This window comes from Enhydra lutris, unplaced genomic scaffold (assembly GCF_002288905.1).
Source record: "Enhydra lutris kenyoni isolate GAN:26980312 unplaced genomic scaffold, ASM228890v2 scaffoldscaffold59, whole genome shotgun sequence".
NCBI classification, from domain to species: domain Eukaryota; kingdom Metazoa; phylum Chordata; class Mammalia; order Carnivora; family Mustelidae; genus Enhydra; species Enhydra lutris.
Window position 1 is genome coordinate 1,248,494 of NW_019154143.1, and position 21,892 is coordinate 1,270,385.

General features: G+C 42.3%; 1 protein-coding gene across 1 annotated transcript in view; it reads right to left on the bottom strand.

Annotated features, from left to right (window-relative positions):
* Positions 1-21,892, bottom strand: part of LOC111158419 (cysteine rich transmembrane BMP regulator 1) — a 230,387-nt gene that overhangs the window by 122,208 nt on the left and 86,287 nt on the right. The window contains exon 4 of the mRNA XM_022520421.1: positions 21,504-21,624. Coding sequence (XP_022376129.1) covers positions 21,504-21,624 — 121 coding nt within the window. The remainder of the gene's footprint in view (positions 1-21,503; positions 21,625-21,892) is intronic.

Below are 21,892 nucleotides of genomic sequence, written 5' to 3' on the forward strand. Positions count from 1 at the left end.
GGCATGCTTCTCCCTCTCCCACTCTCCCTGTGTTCCCTCTCTCACTGTCTCTCTCTCTCTCTCTGTCAAATATATAAATAAAAAATAGTTAAAAAAAAAAACAAAACTTGAAATAAGGGTAGGATTCAAAGCAGGTGTCCTGAGGAGGTTGGAAGTAAGGACTATTCCCATCAGGTGATACGGTCCAAGTGAAAGGAAGACGGTCACAATCCCAAAACATGCCACTTCTCAATGACACACCCACAGTCCTACCTCAGAAGAGCACAACACATGCTTACTTGCCCCCATGTTTTCAACGGGGCAAGGGGTGGGAGGAGCAGGGCATCTCCTCCAATGCTTTCCCTACATCTACCTTGCTGGCCAGACTGCCACCCTTTATCTGTCCAACATTTACTGAGCACTCATAACCTCCTGGTGCTTTGCTAGGGATCTGGAGACACAACATTTGGGAAATACATGGTCTTTGCCCTCTAAGAGCATTCTAGTTGTGTTCAAACAAAAGTCATCGCTGTGAAATATCCCTTCACCTCAGTCTCCTTCATGAGTCTGATACCTTCCTCTAGTCTATTTTTATAGACTTCATACATTTATCAATTTTATAAAATGTTCACTTATATTTTGGCACTCTGTGACCAAATGTGGTTTCCACGAGGGCTGGACTAGAGTCTTGTGTTTGTCTCTCACTGCCCAACAAAATGCCTAGACCATTTCAGGCAGCCAGTGAACTATTATCTCTCTCACTAACATCCCCTTACTAATCGTAACATCTCCGCTTTTTTCCTGTCTACCTATCTCTCTACTCACCTATCTAAGTTATACCACTCACTACTAGCGTATGACCCTGGATAACTTCTCCTACCTCAGCTTCCCTACCTGTAAAATGAGGATAATAAACGTCTCCACCTCACTGGTTTGTTGAGAGCTTTAAGTAGTCCATGTCACGTGGTTACACTGATACCTGGCACGTAAGTAAGTAGCTCCTTATCATTAATTGCTGACCTTAAAATACTTACAAAAGGTTCTTAGATCTTTTTATAAGTCACAGAACCAGAACAATAATGTAAAGTCAAAGAATCAAATGATACAAGGGCAATGGACTAAAAAATTTAGCACAATTGTCAGATAGCACCAACCCAAAGTATGCAAAAATGTACCAAGTTCCCAAAGCCTCCCTATCTTCACAATACAACAACAGCAAAAGGTCTTGAACTTTTTAATACCTGTGTAGTTATTACCATCATCTTCCTTTAGAAACACCTGCACGCAATGAACTGCATATTACTATAATACTGTACTTCAACCACATTGATTTTGTTAACAAAGGAACCCTGTAATATTGATACAATGCTTAAGCAGCTGAGCAGAGGGTGTGTCTCATGGTGTAATTAACTTTATGGACTTTTCAAAGGTCACCAGATCAGCAAGGTAATTATTTTAGAGTTAAAAACATGCTCTATCAAAACTCTTCGGTGGGCATGTGGTTTGATGAGTCTTGATGGACTCTGGTGCAGGTCCCCAGTATGATACCAGTTACCTTATGAAGTACACTGAAAATTCTCAGAATCAGTTCTGAAAACAAACAACCTCAATTTGTAATTTTTAAAGGGCTATAGTGTACTGAAATGCATTCTAAAGTACGCAAGAATCTCTGATTTAGACAATGAATAGATCCGATTGTCGCAGTGGTAAAATACTCTAGAATGAAAGCAATTCCTTTCTTACCCAGTGCTCTAAATATCATGTCTATAATGTGTATTTTTATGTGCTTAAATGCTCATTTGCAAGAAAATTTTTTAAAAAGGCTTAGGTTGGTTAATGCATTATAGTATTTCTGTAACCAGTCCTTTGGGGCAGATATATTGAATCAGGCAGCTGAGAAAATATGACAAAGACTGACAATGGACAAGCATCCAGAGAACAAATTTCAGCCCAAGACTCACAGCAGTAACAGGGCAGATCCTGGCGAGAACAACCATTTCCAAAGTATCAAACATGAGCACTTAGGGAGTTGGAGGAAGAAATCACAAGAATAAAAATGGCATCATTAATTTTGGGGGGAGGAACCAAAAGAGAAGTAGATAATTTAATTCATGAAGCTGACTTACATTGCCTTATTTAAAATATTTTGCCTCAGGTGTTACAGCGTAGGTTATGTCACTAACAAACCAAACCTTTAGTATCATAATGGCCTCAAGAACAGAACTCTCGGGGCACCTGGGTGGCTCAGTTGGTTAAGCGACTGCCTTCGGCTCAGGTCATGATCCCGGAGTCCTGGGATCGAGTCTCGTGTCAGGCTTCCTGCTCTGCAGGGAGTCTGCCTCTCCCCCTGACCTTCCCCCTCTCTCATGCTGTCTCTCTCTCTAAAACAATAAATAAATAAAATCTTAAAAAAAAAAAAAGAACAGAACTCTCCCTTTCCTTGTGAGTAAATAACTATTAAGGGTGAATCAGAGGAGAAGTAAGTAGCGGACAGAATGCACTCTAGCAGTTCCCGAGAGCAAAGCTCCTCAGGTGGCACACTGACCAGAATCCAACAGTCTTGTAGATACTCAGAATTTCAAATGGCACTTATCACCATTCTTTTCCGCTTAGAAAAAAGTTTACCCTCACACCTTTTACTTACTGGAACCCCTACTAACAGGTGTATCTTCACAAATACAGTAATATATGAACTACGCTTGAATTAAAAACAGAGCTGTTAATGTATCCTAAAGTTCTTTTTGAATTAAAAAATATTAACTATATTTAATGTATAAAATATGACAGCAAATTAAAGTGACAGAGTTTCCAAAAACAAAGTAACAGGACTTACTACATTCAAATCAGGTTGTTCTGCACGGAAAGTCACCTCAGGAAGTTATAGAGTAATCCAGTTCTTCCATTTCTTAACAGGTTTCTGTAATGTCCCTTCTGACGTTGCCTTTAAAAGCAGTTCATGAGATACACAATAAAAATCAGCCTCAGTGCCTAACAGTTCTAGCTTATATCTCAGCAAAAACAGAATTCCCCAAAGTATTCACCTACTGTAATCAGCTATGACTCTGTCGGTCTTCTGGCTATTTCCCAAAATAAAATCCAACTTCAAAAAATCAAAGTTTGCCATTACCAAAGGCAATCAAAGGAAAAGTACTACAAACACTGAAGGCAGTTAAAAACAAAAAAAGGAAGGACAGAGGAATGAAGCGAGGGAGGGAGGAAGGAAGGAACATGAGTAACATCCATCTTCTGTTTTATTTATTTATTTTTAAAAAGATTTTATTTATTTATTTCACAGACAGAGATCAGACGTAGGCAGAGAGGCACGCAGAGAGAGAGGGGAAAGCAGGCTCCCTGCAGAGCAGAGAGCCTGATTCAGGGCTCGATCCCAGGACTCCGGGATCATGACCTGAGCCTAAGGCAGAGGCTTAACCCACTGAGCCACCCAGGCGCCCCCCATCTTCTGTTTTAGGGTGGCCTCACTGGGACAGGCCACCCTGGCCTGAACTGCCAGGGTAATGGCTGAAAGGAGAACATCTTTTAGATTTTAAAATTCATTTAATTTTGTCTTAAATAGTCCCCACCTAAGAATCTCAATGTGAGGTATACCTGCCCATGTTCTATTCTATAATTTTTGCCAGTTTGGTAATTCCCTGTGGGTAGGCTAGGGCAATATATTTGCAATCTGACTGAAATGTTCATAACTCACTGATTATTTTTCTGACTAAAAGTAAGAAAGAATGGGCTTAAAATAAAATAAAAAAAATTAAATAACTGGGTCTATATCTAGTCATCTTGTTAAAACCAGAAAAATGACAATAAAAATGTTCCTTTGGGAAAAAAAAAAAGCCATCAAGAAAGATGCTGCTTGTTTTTTGAAGGTTAATTTATTTTTTTTAAAGCATCTTGATTTCTTTTTTTAAAAGATTTTATTTATTTATTTAATGGAGAGAGACACAGCGAGAAAAGGAACACAAGCAGGGGGAGTGGGAGAGGGAGAAGCAGGCTTCCCACCAAGCAGGGAGCCTGATGTGGGGGCTCAATCCTGGGACCCTGGGATATGACCTGAGCCGAAGGCAGAAGCTTAACTGACTGAGCCACCCAGGCGCCCCTGAAGGTTAATATTAAACAGCAATTAACAGAAGTAAAAAAAAAAAAAATTTAAAACACACTGATTATAGCTCTTCAACAACATCCCAGTGCTTCTTCGTAACATCACTTAAATGGGCAATTTCTCAAAAAAAAAAAAAAAAAAAAAAAAAAAAAAAAAAAAAAAGTAAATTTAATTAGGAGGAACAAACCCTAACTGCATAAAACCCATATATTTAATCTTACATGAAAACTTCTTTGGAAAATATCTCTGTATTAATCTTACAAGTTAAGAACATAAGAACTGAAATTAGGTTTCTGTTTATAGTTTTGGATTTAATTTCATAATAATTGTGGAGAACCAAGGATCAAAAGATTGCATGAAAACACTAGGTTTTGCAATGCCATAGCAATAAACTGTCCCCCCAGCTGATCTCAGCTACTGACATCAGACACCATGGAGCTCCTAGGATCTCCAGTGGCTTCCACGGAACAAGGCAACACTGGCAGGAGACATTTAAGAAGGAAAACATGGCATGTGACATCAGCTTCCTAATGACTGAAGAAGAAAGTCCAAACTCTTTACCATGGCACTTGAAGCCCTTGGCATCTGGGCATGACCGATCCCAGGCCTCAAGGTACCCCCTGCCCACTTCTCCACTGTTGCAGGACCCATGCTTACTCCAGTTACAATGAGAGTCACTGCTCCCTCAACGTCCCATCCTCTCATCTCTCATGTTTCTGTGCTTCCCTTCCTTCTAGTTGGCAAATTCTCAATTACCCTTAAAACCTCAGCTCCACAAAGGTGAAGACTTCCCTGACTTTTGTCAAACACAGGTATAAAGGAAGTACCCACACATGCCTCTCATGTGACACTTAGGGTCCCGCACTGCAAGAGCAAGAAAGGGTCTCTGCTACAGTTCTAGTGTCTGTGTGTTTAGCATGATGCTGTGACCTCACTGGTGACCACTAAACCTTGATGGACTCAACAGTTGAGGCAATGAAGTAACAGAGTAGGCCACGAACATGGAACTGTCTGGGTTCCTATCTTGGCTCTACCTGGTTGTGTGACCCTGGGCAACTTACTTCACAAGGTTCTCAGGATTTATTAAGTAAAATAATCCATATAAAGTGCCTGGTGACATCTGGTACATGGCAAGCATGCTACAAATGTTAGTTATTATCACATCCTATTTTCCCACCTAAAGCCCAATTTTAGGAATGAGAGGTCCGTTTTTAAGCAAATGAATTAAACTAACGTAGTTTGCTGATGGGCAGGAGAACCTTTTGAGCAGGGAAGATCTACAAGACAAGACAGGAGAAGAAAGAGGACAGGAAGCTGGAGACACAATAAGGCTGAGTGTGAGTTAAGCCTCAAGCAAACACAAAGATAGGAAACAGTAAGACTAAGAGGAAATAAGAGTCAGAAGTTAAGTGAAGTTTTTTAAAATAAGCAGAGAACCAAACGGGATTTTAATGTTGTAGGTCAGGGGAACAAAGAAATCAATCACCTCACTGGGCTCTAATGCTGCCACTTTGGTATAAATTAAGATTATTTATGAGCTGCCATCATCTCTCGGTCTCACCAGTGAATAGGACAACTGTACAGGACTGCATTCCAGGCATTTCAGATGTGCTGTCCCAAGCACCCGTGTCAGAATATGACCAAAAGTCCTTCTTCGATTTACTTCCTCGTGCATGTCTCATCTTTCAAGGACTGGCTCCAAAGAGAGGAAAATGAAACTGTATGCTCAGATTCTAACATGAGCTTCAGGACTACGGAAAGCAATGTTAGAAAAGCTGGCTCCCCTGACAAAGACCTCCTGAAAATCAGAGCATTCCGCCTCTTCCACATGATAAATAAGGTATGTGCAGCAAGCACTTGGCACATTACAAAGAATGTGGAATGCAAATGGCCCGGGTGCAGCCTTAACCAGTATCAAAACTATCTATTCTGGGATGCCAGTGAATCCATTTCAAGCGGCAATAAAATCTACTCTTATTAATAATGCAAATAGGAGACTATAATATTAACGTAAGTACTTCAAAAACCATGTGCTCATCCTGACATCAAACTCAGTTTTTTGAAGAGAGACGAAATGCAAGTCAGGACAAAGCCATTAATGAAACCAACAAAGCATATATGCCTTTTAGTCTTGCAGAGTAGGTCCTCCCTCGACAAAGTAACCATGAAATCTAGTTAACAAATGTATGGATGACCAGAACCTTAGTTTTAAACTCGAGGATCCTTTCTTCTTGGATGTGAAAGCCTATAAACCACTCAATTTTTTACTGAATCGTAAGAAAATTTCTTTGACTATGTCAGTGTTGAAACAGCAATATCCACTTGTATGTACTGCAGGGGCAGCATCATGAGAAGTCAGGTTAAGAACTAGAGCAGGAGAGAGGAAAGGAAGTGTGGGAAGGAGAGGAGCTAGAAAGGACAGAGCCTGGATGTGACTCCACCTTCAAACAGTGCAGCACAGTGGCCTAGGACACGGTCTGGGGTTGCCATCTTGTTTTAACAGATAAGGCAAGAAAGGCTTGGAGAGACTGAATGACTTCTTCGAGGTCACAACAGAAATGGGAGCCCAAAAGAAACAAAGCTTTCAATTAAGACAGACCTCAGTCCACTGAATTCTACCAATACAGTTGTGGGAAGTTGTAGACGTAGTTTCCTATTGAGTGCAGGCAACGTTCCCTCATCTCTAGGGCGGATTCTCTGGTGGAACAGCTTCACAACATTTGTGGTAAAGGAAAGCCGGACATGGCAGAAGAAGAGCTGAGCTATGAAAAGTCTCGAAGTTAGGTCCCAAAGGAAAGTCTGTGGTGCTATCTGGGGCCCTGCATGCTTATATTGTGCCCTGAACTTCTTGCTCTCTGCTAGTTCTTTCCCTTCTGTTTATAAACATGCTCAAGTCCCTAACATGTCCATCCTTCCAAGCATAAATAAAATGCCACCTTCACTGGGAAAGAACATTTTCCCTGATTTTTCCCAGTCAGAATATCACTTCTCTCCCAGCACTCTTACAGACTTCTTGTACCTCTAAGTTATAGAAGTACTTATTTCGTCCTACTTTCTATTTTAGTAAATTGTTTTCATGCCTAGCTCCCCAAGAAAACTGGAAATATCCTGAGCTAGGACTATACATTATTCATTGTTGTATATGTGAATGTTTATTGCACTAAAATCTCCTTAGGTAAGAGTTGAACGGTTAACACATTTTTTCTGCATCTTCCTATTACTGTTTTTAAGGTATTATAGACAGAGTGGAGATAGTGCTCTACCTCTGAAGACCCTACAAGGATTCCAAACTCTACTTAGATAACAAGACCCTGAAATAAAACAGACGGAGTCCAGAATAAGGAAAATGAGAGAGAAAGGTAAATTAACTATATAGTCAGCTGCAATAGTATTTTTATTTCAGGCTATAATGCTTCCATAAAACGAGCGGAGTTTGTTAAACTGGTAAATACTTTAGATTGGCTTAAAAAAAAAAGTGTGTTAATACTGCTGGAAACGGGCTGACATACGAGGCTATTTCAGAGTAAAGGGGGGGAAACACAGGGGTGGGATGACGGAAGGCACATAGAACTCGGGAGAGGTGTGGAGGAAGAGATGATAGGAGAGTGAGAGGAAGGGTGAAGAAAAGAATGTCAGGAAAAGTTCCAGGGCAAATTAATCACGACAGACACAGGAGCTAAGTGGCCTGGACAGAAATCAAGAACAAAAGAACGAAGGAAGAACTGCAACATCTTTAGAGGAGAACCATGGACTTCTGAAGGGGACGTGGTATCCGGTGTGAGTGGAGGGCTTCTGGCTGGAGGGTGCCGTGTCTCTGCTCTCGGCTGAAACATCTACGTCCATCTGGATGCCCTTCCCACCTCCGTGCTCTCTGACCACCACACCTGACCTGCGGAGGGTGGAATCAGAGACGAAGCCCTGGCCGGGGCTTCCGCTGTGCAGCTGGCCATGTGCTGAAGCCAGGACAGACTGGGCTCGGGAAAGCAGCTTTCCAACTGCAGAACAGATTCTCCCATTAATCAGGAATGGTCATGGGAGGGAGGATCTGAGCCAGTCAGCTACTGGTCTGGATATTGCTAATAATTTCTCTCTTTGGTTTCTGGAGGATCTGTGCCAGGGTTTCCTCCAACTACATACAGCAACTATGATTTGTCTTTGTTTCTGGAAAAATGGGCAGCAATAATACTGAAATGAAATATGACCAGAGCCAAAAGAGTAAGCTTGAATGAAATTAGGCCCACATAAAATCAAAGACAGGTCAAAAAATACTAAATTTAGTATCTCTCTTCCTTTCAGAGGACAAATAGAGAATATTACAGAATGAGTTACTGTCCTGGTTCTATCACCTAGAAATCTCCAATAAATGACATACTTCTCTCCTTATCAGGTAAATGATAATTAACATTCATCATCATGACCTGAAGTACTTCCAAATTCTGAATGTGTTTTGTACTTAAGGATACTTTCTGAGGACCAATGTATTCAGAGCATCTCCTTATTACCTTCTAATCTGAACCCCTCTGATTACAAGCCTGTAATGGGTCTTCAACGGCTACAAGTTAAAGCCCAATTTTTCTTCGTATTTCATGAGTGATCTCTTATCATTTATTCTTAACCCATCATTTTTTCAGTCATGAGACATTTATTACCATCAAGGTACCAAGCCCCATGTTTGTCTTCCGGGGAAACAGGCAGGCACGCAGGAGAGTAAAACATGGTGTTAAACACGCATACACAGAGCTCCCACCACATCCACACAGAGGTCTTTGGGAGAAGGATTTAAACAAATGGGGTTTCCTCATAAGCTCAAGGGTGCGCCTGAGAAGGGACATGCGTACTCTCAACTCCCTCCACGGGTCTGGGATTCTGGGGCGTGAATGATCATGCCCAAGGGAGGAAACACATGTGGTCATAAACTCAAAAAAAAAAAAAAAAAAAAAGAATCTGAACAATTTTAAAAGGAAGCTAAGCAGATTTTGGGATGTGGGTTTTGTTGACATCCCTGGGAAAGAAGAAACAGAAGCATTTACCAAACTCAGAGGGAGAAACACAACCTCAAATGGAAGAGATTAAGGATTAGATAAACCAGTCAGCGGAAGACCAAGCTGAGTAATGGCCACCAAGAGCCACCAAGTTGGAATCTTTGGAATTTTGCTCATGCGTTCCAGACAGTATAAGACTTTAACAACTTAATTTCCAAATGTCATCACTATATAAAGAGAAGAACTCAAAATCACCTCTCTCCCCTGGTACATTCTGATGCATTTCAAAGGCTAATTTTGATTTCACCCAGCTTTTGCTCAGTCTTCCCCATCTCAGGAAATGATACCAGCTGTTCAAGGCAGAAGCCCAGGGTCCCATGAGGAACCCACAACTGGCCCCCAAACTTAATTAAGTTGAAACTTTGTAACTATACCTCCAAAAGATATACTGAATCCCCTCCCTTCTCTCCAACTCCTCTGGGCACACCCCCTGCTCTGGCTGTAGGATCACCCTCCTGGCTTTCTCTCTTCAGTGCGCTAACCAGTCCCCTGGCTCTACTCCAGCCTCCTCCTGTAAGACCTTCTCCACAGAGCAACACGAGCAGATCTTCTTAAAAACGGCATCCTATCATCTCTGTCTGAAGCTTAAAAACCTTCCAATGGCTTTTGATTATACTTAGAATAAAATCCAAACCCCTGGCTTTATAGTCTTATTTGATTTCAACCCTCCCTGCCTCTCCAACGTCCCCTCAGGTGGCTCTCCTCACCCTTACTCACTACCCACAGCCTACTAAGATCCTGAGCCCTCCAGCTCACAAAGCTCCTTCCCAGGCCGGGTTGCTGAATACGCGCTTCGCTCTGCCTGGAATGTCCCTCCCCAGGCTCCTTGCACAGCTCACTCCCTCGTAACTTTCAGTCCAACTTAAACATCATCTCTTCAGAGACAGACTTTCTCAAACCATCCTACCTCGGTCTTGTTATTCTGTTGTTATCCACCTGCCTGTAGATAATACTTTCATTTACGGCTTTTACTTATTTTCCCAATAAGACTGGATGCTCAAGGGGACTGGGACCTATCTTGTTCACTCTGTACATAGAACCATGTCTGACATGGAGCAGGTTCTCAGTAAGTATCTGTTAAATGAATGAATGAATGAGTGAGTGAATGCAGGAATTAGGGGAAACTACATAGGCATTTGCTAAGCGCAGGGGATTATCCCCTTCAACATGATTTTATAGGATAAACACACTCCATCCATAAACTTTGGATAAAACACAGTTTTGGGAGTCTGAGGGCTTTTGGGAACTACTTTTAAGGCTACTTTTAAGTCTGTTAACGTCTATGCGTAACAATATGGATGTATCCTTTTTTGTGTCAGAACCCCACTGGTTCAGTGCCCCACTGGGCACTGGTAACACCAAAGCCTGGGGTCTGCAGCACGGAGTGGCTAAAGTAACCAGCAGCAAGAGAGGCACAGGCTACCAAACTCAACTCCTGCAAGAGAAGGACACCTGGAGGAAGCTGTTTCGTATTATTCAAAATCTCAGGAAAAGCTTATCGGATGTAAAGCTGAGAGAACACGGAAATGTGAAAATGCCCCCTGCTTACTATTATGATAGGAGTATTTAAGTTAACGGGATGGCAGAAGCCAATGCTCCATTCCCCGAAGTTTTCAGGGAGCTCTCACTGGTGGTAACTGACAATCAGGGCCGCAATGCAGCAGAAAGCAAGCACGAGGTCAAAATATGGGCGTACACTTCAGAGCACTTCAGTTAAACTAGGTTCTCAGCTCAGCTACAGAAGATGCTCTTGAAGAAACACCTTCAAGCAGCTGAAAAACCAGGTAAAGATCCCAAACCACATACAGATGATATAACATGGATACAGTGCTAAAGACCTGAGGTCAAAACAACAGGGCCCCGAGAGCATGACGTCGTGAGTGCATGGATCTGTATGTGCAATGCTGTACGACATCTGTACTTGTGTGCGACTCTGTTTTCTTTCTGGGTCGAGGCTTCCTCTGAAACAGCAAGCCATTCAGGGAGGCCCTGCCTCAGAGCACAGGGCAGAGATCTATTGCTCTTGGCCTCCGGACTGTCCCTTCCAGCTTATGTGAGAAGACCGTGTTGACTGTGCTGCGAAAAAAATTAAAGGAAAGAAAAGCCCTACTGTTGCAACCATGCCAAAAAAGTATAAAGAAACAAACCCAGATGCTAGAATTTAAGGCATTTCCTCTGTTTTGTGACTATGTCCTTTAACTGAAAGTCAACAGAACATTAAAGGGATTAAGCATCCGAAAGCCCAAGCCCGGAGTGGATATTTTGTGGCCCCTCCTGGTTTACACACGCCGGAGACATATATTTAGCTGACATTTTGTACGCATTTATTCAGCAGCATTCAAGGAAAATCACGGTATCGCTTTCAAACAGGACTGATTTAAATTTCTAGTGCTTTATATTACTACAGATTGGTTCGTTTCCCTGACAGCCTGATTTCTTCCACAAAGCCGGTAAGAAAATAAAGTCACTTGTAAGCCCACTGCACATTTACCATCCCCCAATCCCTCCGTATGTCTGGGTTGTCATTTTAGAACTATTTTTTTCTAAGGACATTCATTTATTTTTGATGCTACAGATAACAGTAAATAGTGTGAGATATAATCATTTCATTTCGCTTCTCTTCCAGGAGGTACTTGACGTAAGATTTATAAAGACCTCAAACATGTTTTCTGGTAATAGAAAACAGTACTTCAGCTCATGGGACATATAGCAAAAGCAATCATGTTACATTATGTTCAGAAAATGTCTGTCAAATGGGCCACCGCATTGGGTGGCATGACTCCTATCACAAAGGAATTCTTTGAAACGATGGCAAAACTCTTGATGGAAAGGTTAATATGACTAAAGAGCAGATGACACGAAATCATAGAGCATCAAGTTAGTATGTGCTTTAATTAAAAATTCCTTTGAATTGATGAGTGATACAACTAAGAGATATTCTAAAGATCTAACATCAACTGAGAATAGTAATACACAGCAAAGAACTCAACTGCGGAGCTCTGAATGGCCAAATATGGCGACTCCTGAAAAAAAAAACAAAAACAAAAAAAAAACACAAAAAACCAACAAAAAAACAAGAACACCACTCCCCTTAGGCTGGTCCAGAAATTGGGGCAGCTTTATCCTGCATTGATTCTAACCTTCTTCCTCAGTATTCTCCTTCTCCATATATAGAAAATTGAAATGCAGTTCGTAACAAGTTAACAACCATTCCGTTTCTGTTTATCAGAATTCTGGGTTATTTACTGGAATGTTTTAAATAATTCTGTTGGGAGTCATCATGGTTACTAAAGGACATACCGTCTAATCGTGACCCGTAGCAGCTCTTGTCTACACAGAGGAAGAAAAGCTTTCTGACTTGTTGCTCTAGAAATGTCAACAAAAGGAAGGCAGTTTTTAACTTTATCTCTCATATTTCCCTTGCTACTCAACAGGCTCAGCTTTACCAGCGTGTGGGAAGCAGATAGACAACACAATTTAATAGCAAAGTTGGGTGTGGCTGTTATGGTGATAAGGGAAATGAAACTGGAAGAAGTTGGAATAATATTTATTTGAAGACTCTTGCCTTATCTTCCATAAGCTATTCACAGAGTTCATAATATTACACTAGTTCTTACAAAGCACTGCCGGAACATATAGCCGGGGGTTACATTCCAGGATTAACTTCTACTATCCAAGAAGAGCAAAATTTCCAGGAAACTCTTAATCACAGAATGTTAACACTACTGTCAACACTGTCATATTTAATAACTTCTAGGTAAATACAGACATACACATAACAGGTAGGATAAAAATTATCCTATGGTTGCACTTCTTTCCATGTTTTAATGTTATGTCACCATCTATGTGTTTATATACATCTAGCTATAGAATCATACATGTACATGGAACATGTATGTATACAAGGTACTTCTGGTACAGAAAATAAAGAAATGCACGTAGCAGGATTTTTTTTTTTTTTTACAAAAAAAAACCATGTTTCCTAACACTCATGGGCACACATGATTAAGAGACCCACATGGGATACACTTTCTAGACTGAATGTTTGCTTATTACTGAAATACCCAAAGGACCCCCAAGGAAGCCATTATAATAAGCTCTGAATTTAGGTAGACACGAAGCCAGGCCAGGAGGCATGAAAAAACACATAGGTAACATTTTTGGGAAGTTCCATGTCGCACTGAGGTGTGACACCACGGCCTAATTTCCTTTGAATAATTTCTGACAGAACAGAAACAAACTGGCTCTCGGTCAGAAGGCACTCAAGAAGGTTCCACTGTGATTAGCAATGAGAATGCCAAAAGGCACCGAGAACATATAAATGCAGTAATATTATATCTTCTCTTTACTACCGCAGATATAAATATCACTTTAAATGCTACAGGGAAGGTAGTTAGAGAGTGTGAAAACTTCGCTAATTGCCCAGATCTGGGTCAGGCACAACTGAGACCATTAGATTTTGTTTCACAACTTAGAGAGTAAGCAAGCAAGGTGCCCTGAGGCCATAGCAGGACTGCCATGGGACAGGTCACCAGGGCCCTGGCTCAACCTAGTTTCAAGGATACTGGCAGAAGCCCCTCTAAATGCACCTCTGCCATGAGCTCAAACTGCACCAAAACACTGAAACACAGGCATCCCTTCACCTTGCAAAAACGACACCTGATATTTACAAAGAGCTCCATGAGGCACACTGGACTTTTTTGCCAAAGAAACAGGAATAGTAAATAATGGTTTTATATAAGATAAATAGATAAACAAGGTCAAAATGTATTCTAGATATATCTCCCCTCCCTTCTGTTAAGGGGACAACCAGTGGTCTTACCTATCTTTCTAATTTCCAGGATCTTTACTCTCAATGACAGAACATGGGAACAGATTTTGAAGAGAAAAAAAAAAAAAAAAATTTTTTTTTCATTTTCCAAACCGGGTAAAAGAAGAAAGAAACCACATAAACTTGAGAAGAACATGATAAAATATGAGTTCATTTTATTGACACATAGCTTTTCTCTCAGTCTATAAAACTTGGATTTTTATCTACAAACATATGGATATATTAAGAAGAAGCATCAATTTTTTAACAGCATTAAATTCTTGTATTGTTCTTTTGTTAGTGGAACAGGAAAAGAAAGGCTACTGATAAGGAGAAAGCACTTTACTTGCTTTTCGGGAAATTAAAAAAAAAATTCCAGCAACAGAAGAATAATGAAGCGTAGGAAAACTGGGAAGTTGTCAGCCAGGAACAAAAAACACATCTACAATTTAAAGGGACATTCCAGTCTCCTACAAATTCATGCAAATATTAATTCATCACGTGTTAATTCCTTCCCTCTTCCAGCTTTACAGGCACTGCTTCTAGCTGTTACTTCCTCCCAATGCAAAAACATTAGCAACAGAAGCAGGAAGTCAGAAGCAGGAAGGCCCACAGTAAGAGTACAGCCCCAGCTTCAAATGGATCAACAACCAATGTGAATCCATTATTATCTGAGAGCATGCACCAGTAAAAGAATGGCCTCACAGTTTTCAAAATCACTCAAATGCTCAGAACAGCATGCTTAGTGGTTGGTTTAAACTAGGGAATGAGTCACATCTTATTTTTATTAGAATATTTCTTTAAAGAGCTTCAATATTGAATTTTAGTGCTCTTAAATACCTTTCTTGAGAAAGTTATATATTTCACAAAGAAGACAGAAGCACCAGTTCTAGGAGTAAACATAATATGCCTATGAATCATACAATAGCTTTTAACCGAATTAATGTGAGCTTTGATTTATTTGTTTCCCAGGATCTTCTAGAAGGTCTCCCGTGCACAACCACATTCAGACTGGGAAGGGCCACGGAGTTATTACAGCCATCTTCTCAGGGCACAATCCTTTCCACATCACCTCAAATGCAGCCATGCAGCTGGGCTGGCCCCAGGCCCACGCTCCCCAGGTGTGGGTACTTGCTCTTGGGAAGGGGCAGGACTGACTTCCGGGATCCCTGCTCCATCCTGAAGAGCCTTCCTATGTCTGGACTGAAGGCCTTTCATAGACGCTTTTTTTTTTTTTAAGATTTTATTTATTTATTTGACAGACAGAGATCACAAATAGGCAGAGGGGCAGGCGGAGAGAGAGGAAGGGAAGCAGACTCCCTGCTGAGCAGACAGCCCGATGTGGGGCTCGATCCCAGGACCCGGGATCATGACCTGAGCTGAAGGCAGAGGCTTTAACCCATTGAGCCACCCAGGTGCCCCCTTTCATAGGTATTTCACAATTAGAAAGGATTAAAATGCAAGCTCTGGCCGAGGTAACATTCTAGAGTGTAATCAATCAACGAGAGTAAATAATTTAACATTTTGTCTAGATTACAGGAGCTGGCAATAAAGAGAGAAAGAGAATGCCAGGTTTCTGAGGTGGGAAAAAACAACAACAACAACAACAAAAAAAACTGAAAGAATGGGGCGGCCATAGAGGGAAAAAGACAAATTGGCGATTTTCACCATTTTCACTTAAGGCTGGCTCCATTAACCTTCACTAAGAAGTGGAAGAAACTGTAGCTTTGACTCAAAGTCTATCTTTCTGTGTGACTGCATGCATTCAGCCCTGTCCCCTTACATTAATAAATTTCTCTGTTGTTTTAAAAATTAAAACCCTCTTGGGGCGCCTGGGTGGCTCAGTGGGTTAAGCCGCTGCCTTCGGCTCAGGTCATGATCTCAGGGTCCTGGGATCGAGCCCCGCATCGGGCTCTCCGGCACTCCACAAATTTCTAGAATCAGAGAATGAAATCTAAAGAAACCTATTTGCTCAAATATGTTACGGTGGGTTAAAAATGGCCACAAATTCATTGCAGCTTCTGCACTCCACAAATTTCTAGAATCAGAGAATGAAATCTAAAGAAACCTATTTGGTCAAATATGTTACGGTGGGTTAAAAATGGCCACAAATTCATTGCAGCTTCTCCCATCAAGAGGTGGCATCTACTGCCAACTCTGAATCAGGTGTCACCCTATAACTTGCCTGGAATATGATGGAAGGGAGGCTGTGTGACTTCCAAGTCCCATCTGTGAAGGCCTTGCTAACTTCTTCTCTCGCTTCTGCCATCACGGGAGAAGCCTAGGACGAAAGACCCCACAGGGGGTGACAGGCCCTTCCAGCTATCCCAGCTGAGTTCCCAGACATGGGAGTGATGCCACCTTTGACCATCCAGCCCAGACATCCTGCCAGTGGATGATGGAAGAACCACCCAGTTCACACACAGAGCCACGAGAAATAACAAACATTTGTCGTTTCAAGCTACTACTTTAGGGGGTGGTAACGCAACAATTGATACGCAACAATGAATAACTGACATTTATGCATATTGTGTTAATATGTATGATGCTAAAATAAATACATATGTTGGTGAAATATAAATTCATAATCACTGATATATTTCCTGGGCTTAAGAACAACAGCAAAACACTTATCAAAAACAAACAAAAAACCAAAAACAAAAAAACCTATAGTGGAGAGGACAAGGCTTTGGATCAGAGAAGCTGGGTTGAAGACTTGGACCCCTGCTCTGATCCTTGTACCAAAGAACACTTACGATTTTACATAAGTCACTTGTTCTCTCAGCCTCTGTTTTCATATCTGTAAATTCCTTGTGGAATCAGAATGATGATAAAATGAGAACAAGAGTGCAAAAGCTCTGTAAACAGCAGGGCACATTGCACAGTTAAGCTGTCCTCCTTACTGCTATCTTCACGTTACTTAAATATCTCGTCCTTCCCTGCAAAGACACCATTTGGATCAATGTATCTGACATAACTTCCTCTGTTGTTGTAAGTTTCCTTTTGCTTGGAGGTGTGTGCATGCACACATGCACACAGAGCCTTCCAAAGACCACAGGTGTTGTGAGCCCCTCAGACAGTCCTGGTTTTCCTTTCTGCCATCATACAGTGTTTAGGCCCCCAGCCACCAACTTTCATTCCTTTTTAGTGTCTCCTGAAAGGTATGATGAACTCACATCCTATTCCAGGGCCAAGAAAAGAGAGAAGGGTAAAAAGAACTGGCAGCGTGCTTGGGAATCTAAAACCTAGGTGAGGAAAGAAGAATTAAAAATGGTTAGGAGATAATTATATCACATGTAAGAATGACGTCAAAATGGGATGAAGTTCAGGAAAAGATAGCAGAAGAGGGGAAAATAAAGGCTGGGCCATGGAGAAAAAGCAGAGTTGCAGCAAGCAAAGAAGGAATGAGCTCTCTGTAGAGAGGGCAGAAGTAAGGTGGGAAAGCCAGGGTTTGTCAGGAGTAGAAGAGGAAAGAGATGTCCACGCACGGTAAGAACATCTAAAGGGTAGGAGCTGTCACTTGGAAGAGCTCAATGTACGCTTGACGAATGAGCGAGTAACAGCTGTCTGAAAACAGACAACTCAAAAGAAAATTCACAAACTGTGCAAGGACTCGCACAGAAATAGGGCATTCAGGGGCCTGAATGGGTAAAACGATCTCACTGGGAATGAAAGAGAGGAATTTGTTCTTTAAGGTGAGGGACAGAAACTCCAAAGCACCTTTCCTCGTCTCTGGAAGTCCAATAAATCCTTACAAAAAACGGGTTAAGGTAAAGCTCTACTGATAATTTACCTTCACCCTTACTGCTAAGGGCTGTCCCCCTGAATCCTCCACAACATTGGAAATGGCTGTAAGTTCTTAATAATGCTCTTTATAAACATCCTGGCAAATATCAAACAATTGTAACAGAATTTTATGTATTCTAAAATACTCTTTCTACCTAAACACCATGCTCCTAAAGATGTAAATCACACAAAAGATAAAGTTATGTAGTTTTTTTCTCTTAAAATACTGTGATTACTCCATATTGAGTGCTCTTGTTTTTATTTCCATTCTCACATGGATTGTTTGGGTTTTTATTCTCCTGCCAAAGTATAACCCGTCATCCTCCTTAGTAAGTGGGGAACCCACTTAATATGCTAAACTAGGTTTAGCTGTAGTCTGAGCATACTCTGCATTTACCGATTCATTCAGTATTAATGCATGTACAGAGGAAAAGAAGGAAGACACAATTCCTGACCTCTAGAAATGTCCTTTAGTTGGTAAGACAAGACTATGCATGTAACAGTTAAATAACAATGCAAGGAAATATGTGATTAATTGGCAACACAGAAAAGAATATGTTAGGAGTTCCTAGGGAGTAGGATGGGTGTTGGGTGAAGCATAAAGACCTTATGGATAAAGTGGAATTTAATTGGAGTCCTGCAGGGTGAACAATATTAGAAAAGGTGGACGGGAGAGATAAAGGCTTTGAGAGGCGACCTTGGTGCTTGGAATGGAGGGTTTCTGTAGTACTGAGAAGTGGGCCATGAAGATGGGGATTGGGGGAAAAGCACAAGGCTTTCAAAGTGAGACAAGGAGTAGTATTACCACCCAATAGTAGGATGATTAACAGAAGACTAAAAAATTCATTTTTTTCCTTCTTCAATAAGTAAATCAACATGGCTTAGAGTGGCCCTGCTCTCTCTCTCTTTCATTCATTCATTCATCAACAAATGTAGGTTGACACATTACAGCAATGCCTATTCTAGGTACCAGAGACTATAAAATACTCCCTTCCCTTGAAAAATCACGGAGTAGGAAATATTGACCCCCCCCCAAAATCAATGATTTCAATTTGTTATAAAAAGTGCTTAAAGAGATACATGGGAATTTGTTTATAAGCAACAGAGGAGGGAACCTAAGTCACCCTCAGGGCTGAAGACGGAATACACTTCAAAGAGGAGGAAATGCAGTCCTGAAAGGGGAGCAGGAGTTGTGGGAGGGGAAGGCACTCAGGAAAGTCAACTGAGCCTGCGTGAGCATGAGTCTACTTGAGCATGAATGAGTGTGAGCCTGCACGACTGTGAATGAGCGTGAGCCTGTGTGTGAGCCTGCGTGAGTGTAAACAAATGTGAGCCTCCTTAAGCGTGAGCCTGCATGGGTGAGCGTGAGCCTGCGTGACCGTGAATGAGTATGAACCTGCATGAACGTGAATGAGAGTGAGCCTGCGTGACCGTCAGCCTGCGTGAGCGTGAATGAATGTGAGCCTGTGTGAGCGTGAATGAATGTGAGCCTGCATAAGCCTGTGTGAGTGTGAACGAACATCAACCTGAGGGAGCGTGAACGAGCGTGAGCCTATGGGAGTGTGAGCCTGTGTGAGCGTGAACGAACGTGAGCCTCTGGGAGCCTGTGCGAGCGTCAGCCCGAGTGAGCATGAATGAACGTGAGCCTGCGTAAGCGTCAGCCTGCGTGAGCGTGAGCCTGCAGTGAGCGTGAACGTCAGTGAGCGCAGAGAGGTGTCTCATCGAAGTGGGAACACAGGAGGATGTGGAGAAGGGGCAGGGAGGGCGCATGGGTCACTGAGTAAAATACAAGAAACTAAAGGCTGTGAGAACTTATCCCTTCCCTGCAAATAATTTACAGTGGGATTCTGAATGCTTCTTTGTTTTCAATTTCTTCATCAGAGGCACGGTTAGCTGACTGACCACTCCTCAGCCCTGAATGCCAAAGTCAAAACTATGTCAACACAGTAACAACCATCCTAAGGTTTATGTTTACAAGACTCACAGAAGCTTGGAGATAAAACGGAAGACATCGAAGCCGAACGTCCTTTCCAATGTAACATTTCTTCTAAGCATTCCTGGCAGGTGGCCATCCAGGCGGAAAGAAATCTCTCCAGCTCTGGGGAGCTCAGGAAGCAGCCCAATTCATCACTGTACATCATTAGTTGTGAGGAAAATTTACACTTAAACTGAGATTAAACATGTCTTCCAGGAACTTTTACCCACTTGGACCCCCTAGAGGGACTGAAAAATCACCTACTGTGCCTCCTACACACAGATGGTGCTATGTTAGCATTTATAACAATGACTTGAGAATTGTCCCTTTTCCTCACTAAAGGACTTGTTAATTAACAACTGGCTTAGTTTTGATTAATTACGTTCTGTAATGTAATGTGCCACCTTCCTTTTCATGAAGACCTTGAAGGGACATCTGTTACTGTTAGTAGCACTCCCTCGTCCTCCATTACTGACTGGTCATTCTTACGTCTGCACAGTGCTTCACCCTCCCCAAGCATCTTCAGATATGTTACCACACTGGAATGTCACAAGAAGGGGCTGCACCATTTGGTAGGTTACCTTCACGAAAATCTTTGTATCTACTTTATGATACAGTATAAAGGATAGGACAAGGGGTGTAAAACACATCTGAGAGACTCTAGAGCTTCTGACAGGAGAAAGGGTAGAAAGGGTAGGGGAAAAGTAATGTATCTGAAGAGAAGAAGAGTAATGATCAGAACACACTCTGGATGTCTACTCCATAACTGGCACTTCCCTACAGACCATACATATTCCTATCTTGACAGGCCATTTGTAAAATCGCAACTACTGCAACACACACAGATGGGAAGTGCCTGCCACTGGACTGGGACTGGGACAGACATTAGAAAGGGAGCAAAAGAAGGCACCCTTCCAACCGTGGAAATTAAATGTAGAGCAGAGTAGAAAGAAATGAACTGAGTCAAAAACGATGTCTTAGTGGCCTGGGAAAGATGGAGGAGAGGTCGCGGCAGGGAAGGGGGGTGGGGAGGGCATCTTAGTAGGAGAAACAGAAAATAAACTCCATGTTTCCAAGCACAGCTTTCCCAAAGCCAAGCACAAAGGGCCAGCTCCACGGTGGTGCTCTGAAGACTGTCAAGGACAAGACCCGGAGACCTCATGCTCTGGAGTGAGCCTGGTCCTGCTGGGCTAAGTGCACGATGTCCTGCTATTGTGACTAAAATGACAGCAACTTTTTCCCCCCATCAAGCCAAAGAGAGCTGTGTTCATTCCTAGAAGGCATCAAAAGAATTCAGACTCCTCTTTGCCTCAGCAAATAACAGGTGTGGGTAGATGTGTGATTGCAAACGTTAAGGACCCGTGGGGAGCAGTTCCGTGGGGCGCAGTTCCGTGGGGCAGGCAGTGTTTCATTGCACTGGACACAATGGTGAAGCACCTGTCAGAGTCACTGCAGAGGGTCAAACGCCGTGCCTGCTGGGACCCACACCTCAGTGCCTCCCTGACTGCATGCTGCTGGGGGACGTGTTTGCCTGTGTCGTTCCCAGCCTGCAGAAGTGCGCAGGCACCCCAATAATGCAGAATCTGGAAAGCTTAGTAACGTAACCTCATGACAGCTCGCTTTGACCCAAGGAACAATACATGTAAATACCAAGTCATACTAACAGTTCCGATTTCTCCCCAGAAACAGGAGAATTTTAGGTTTGTTTCCCTGATACCAAGGGGAAACAAACTGCATGCCTGGAACTGTGCTGACACACGAGACCGAGGAGAGAAGCTGAGAAACCGATGACAAACCAACCTTGTTGGCAGCGTGCAGCAACCGTCCGCCGTGAGTCGGACTTGAGTCTCGTAGCTGTCCAGAGGGCACACGGCCTGCTGAACGGAGGGGCACTCCACAGTGCTGCAGTCCACGCTGAAAACTGAGAGGGGCAAACAGAGGCACCATTTACTGTTACATTTACTTGCATTTTTAGTCCCAACACGAAACACTGACCCTTTGCAAAGAAAGGGCTGCAGGTTCCCTGCGTCCCAGAACCCTCTCCTAGCAATGCCATTTTAATTTCAGGCAAGAGTAGAGAACTGCAGTATGTCCCGGATCAGTGCCAGGAAGGCAGGTTACCAGACGTCTAAGAGTGAGGATGAGACATAGGGGGAGAGTGACACCAGTGGCTGTTACGTGGCTGGAGA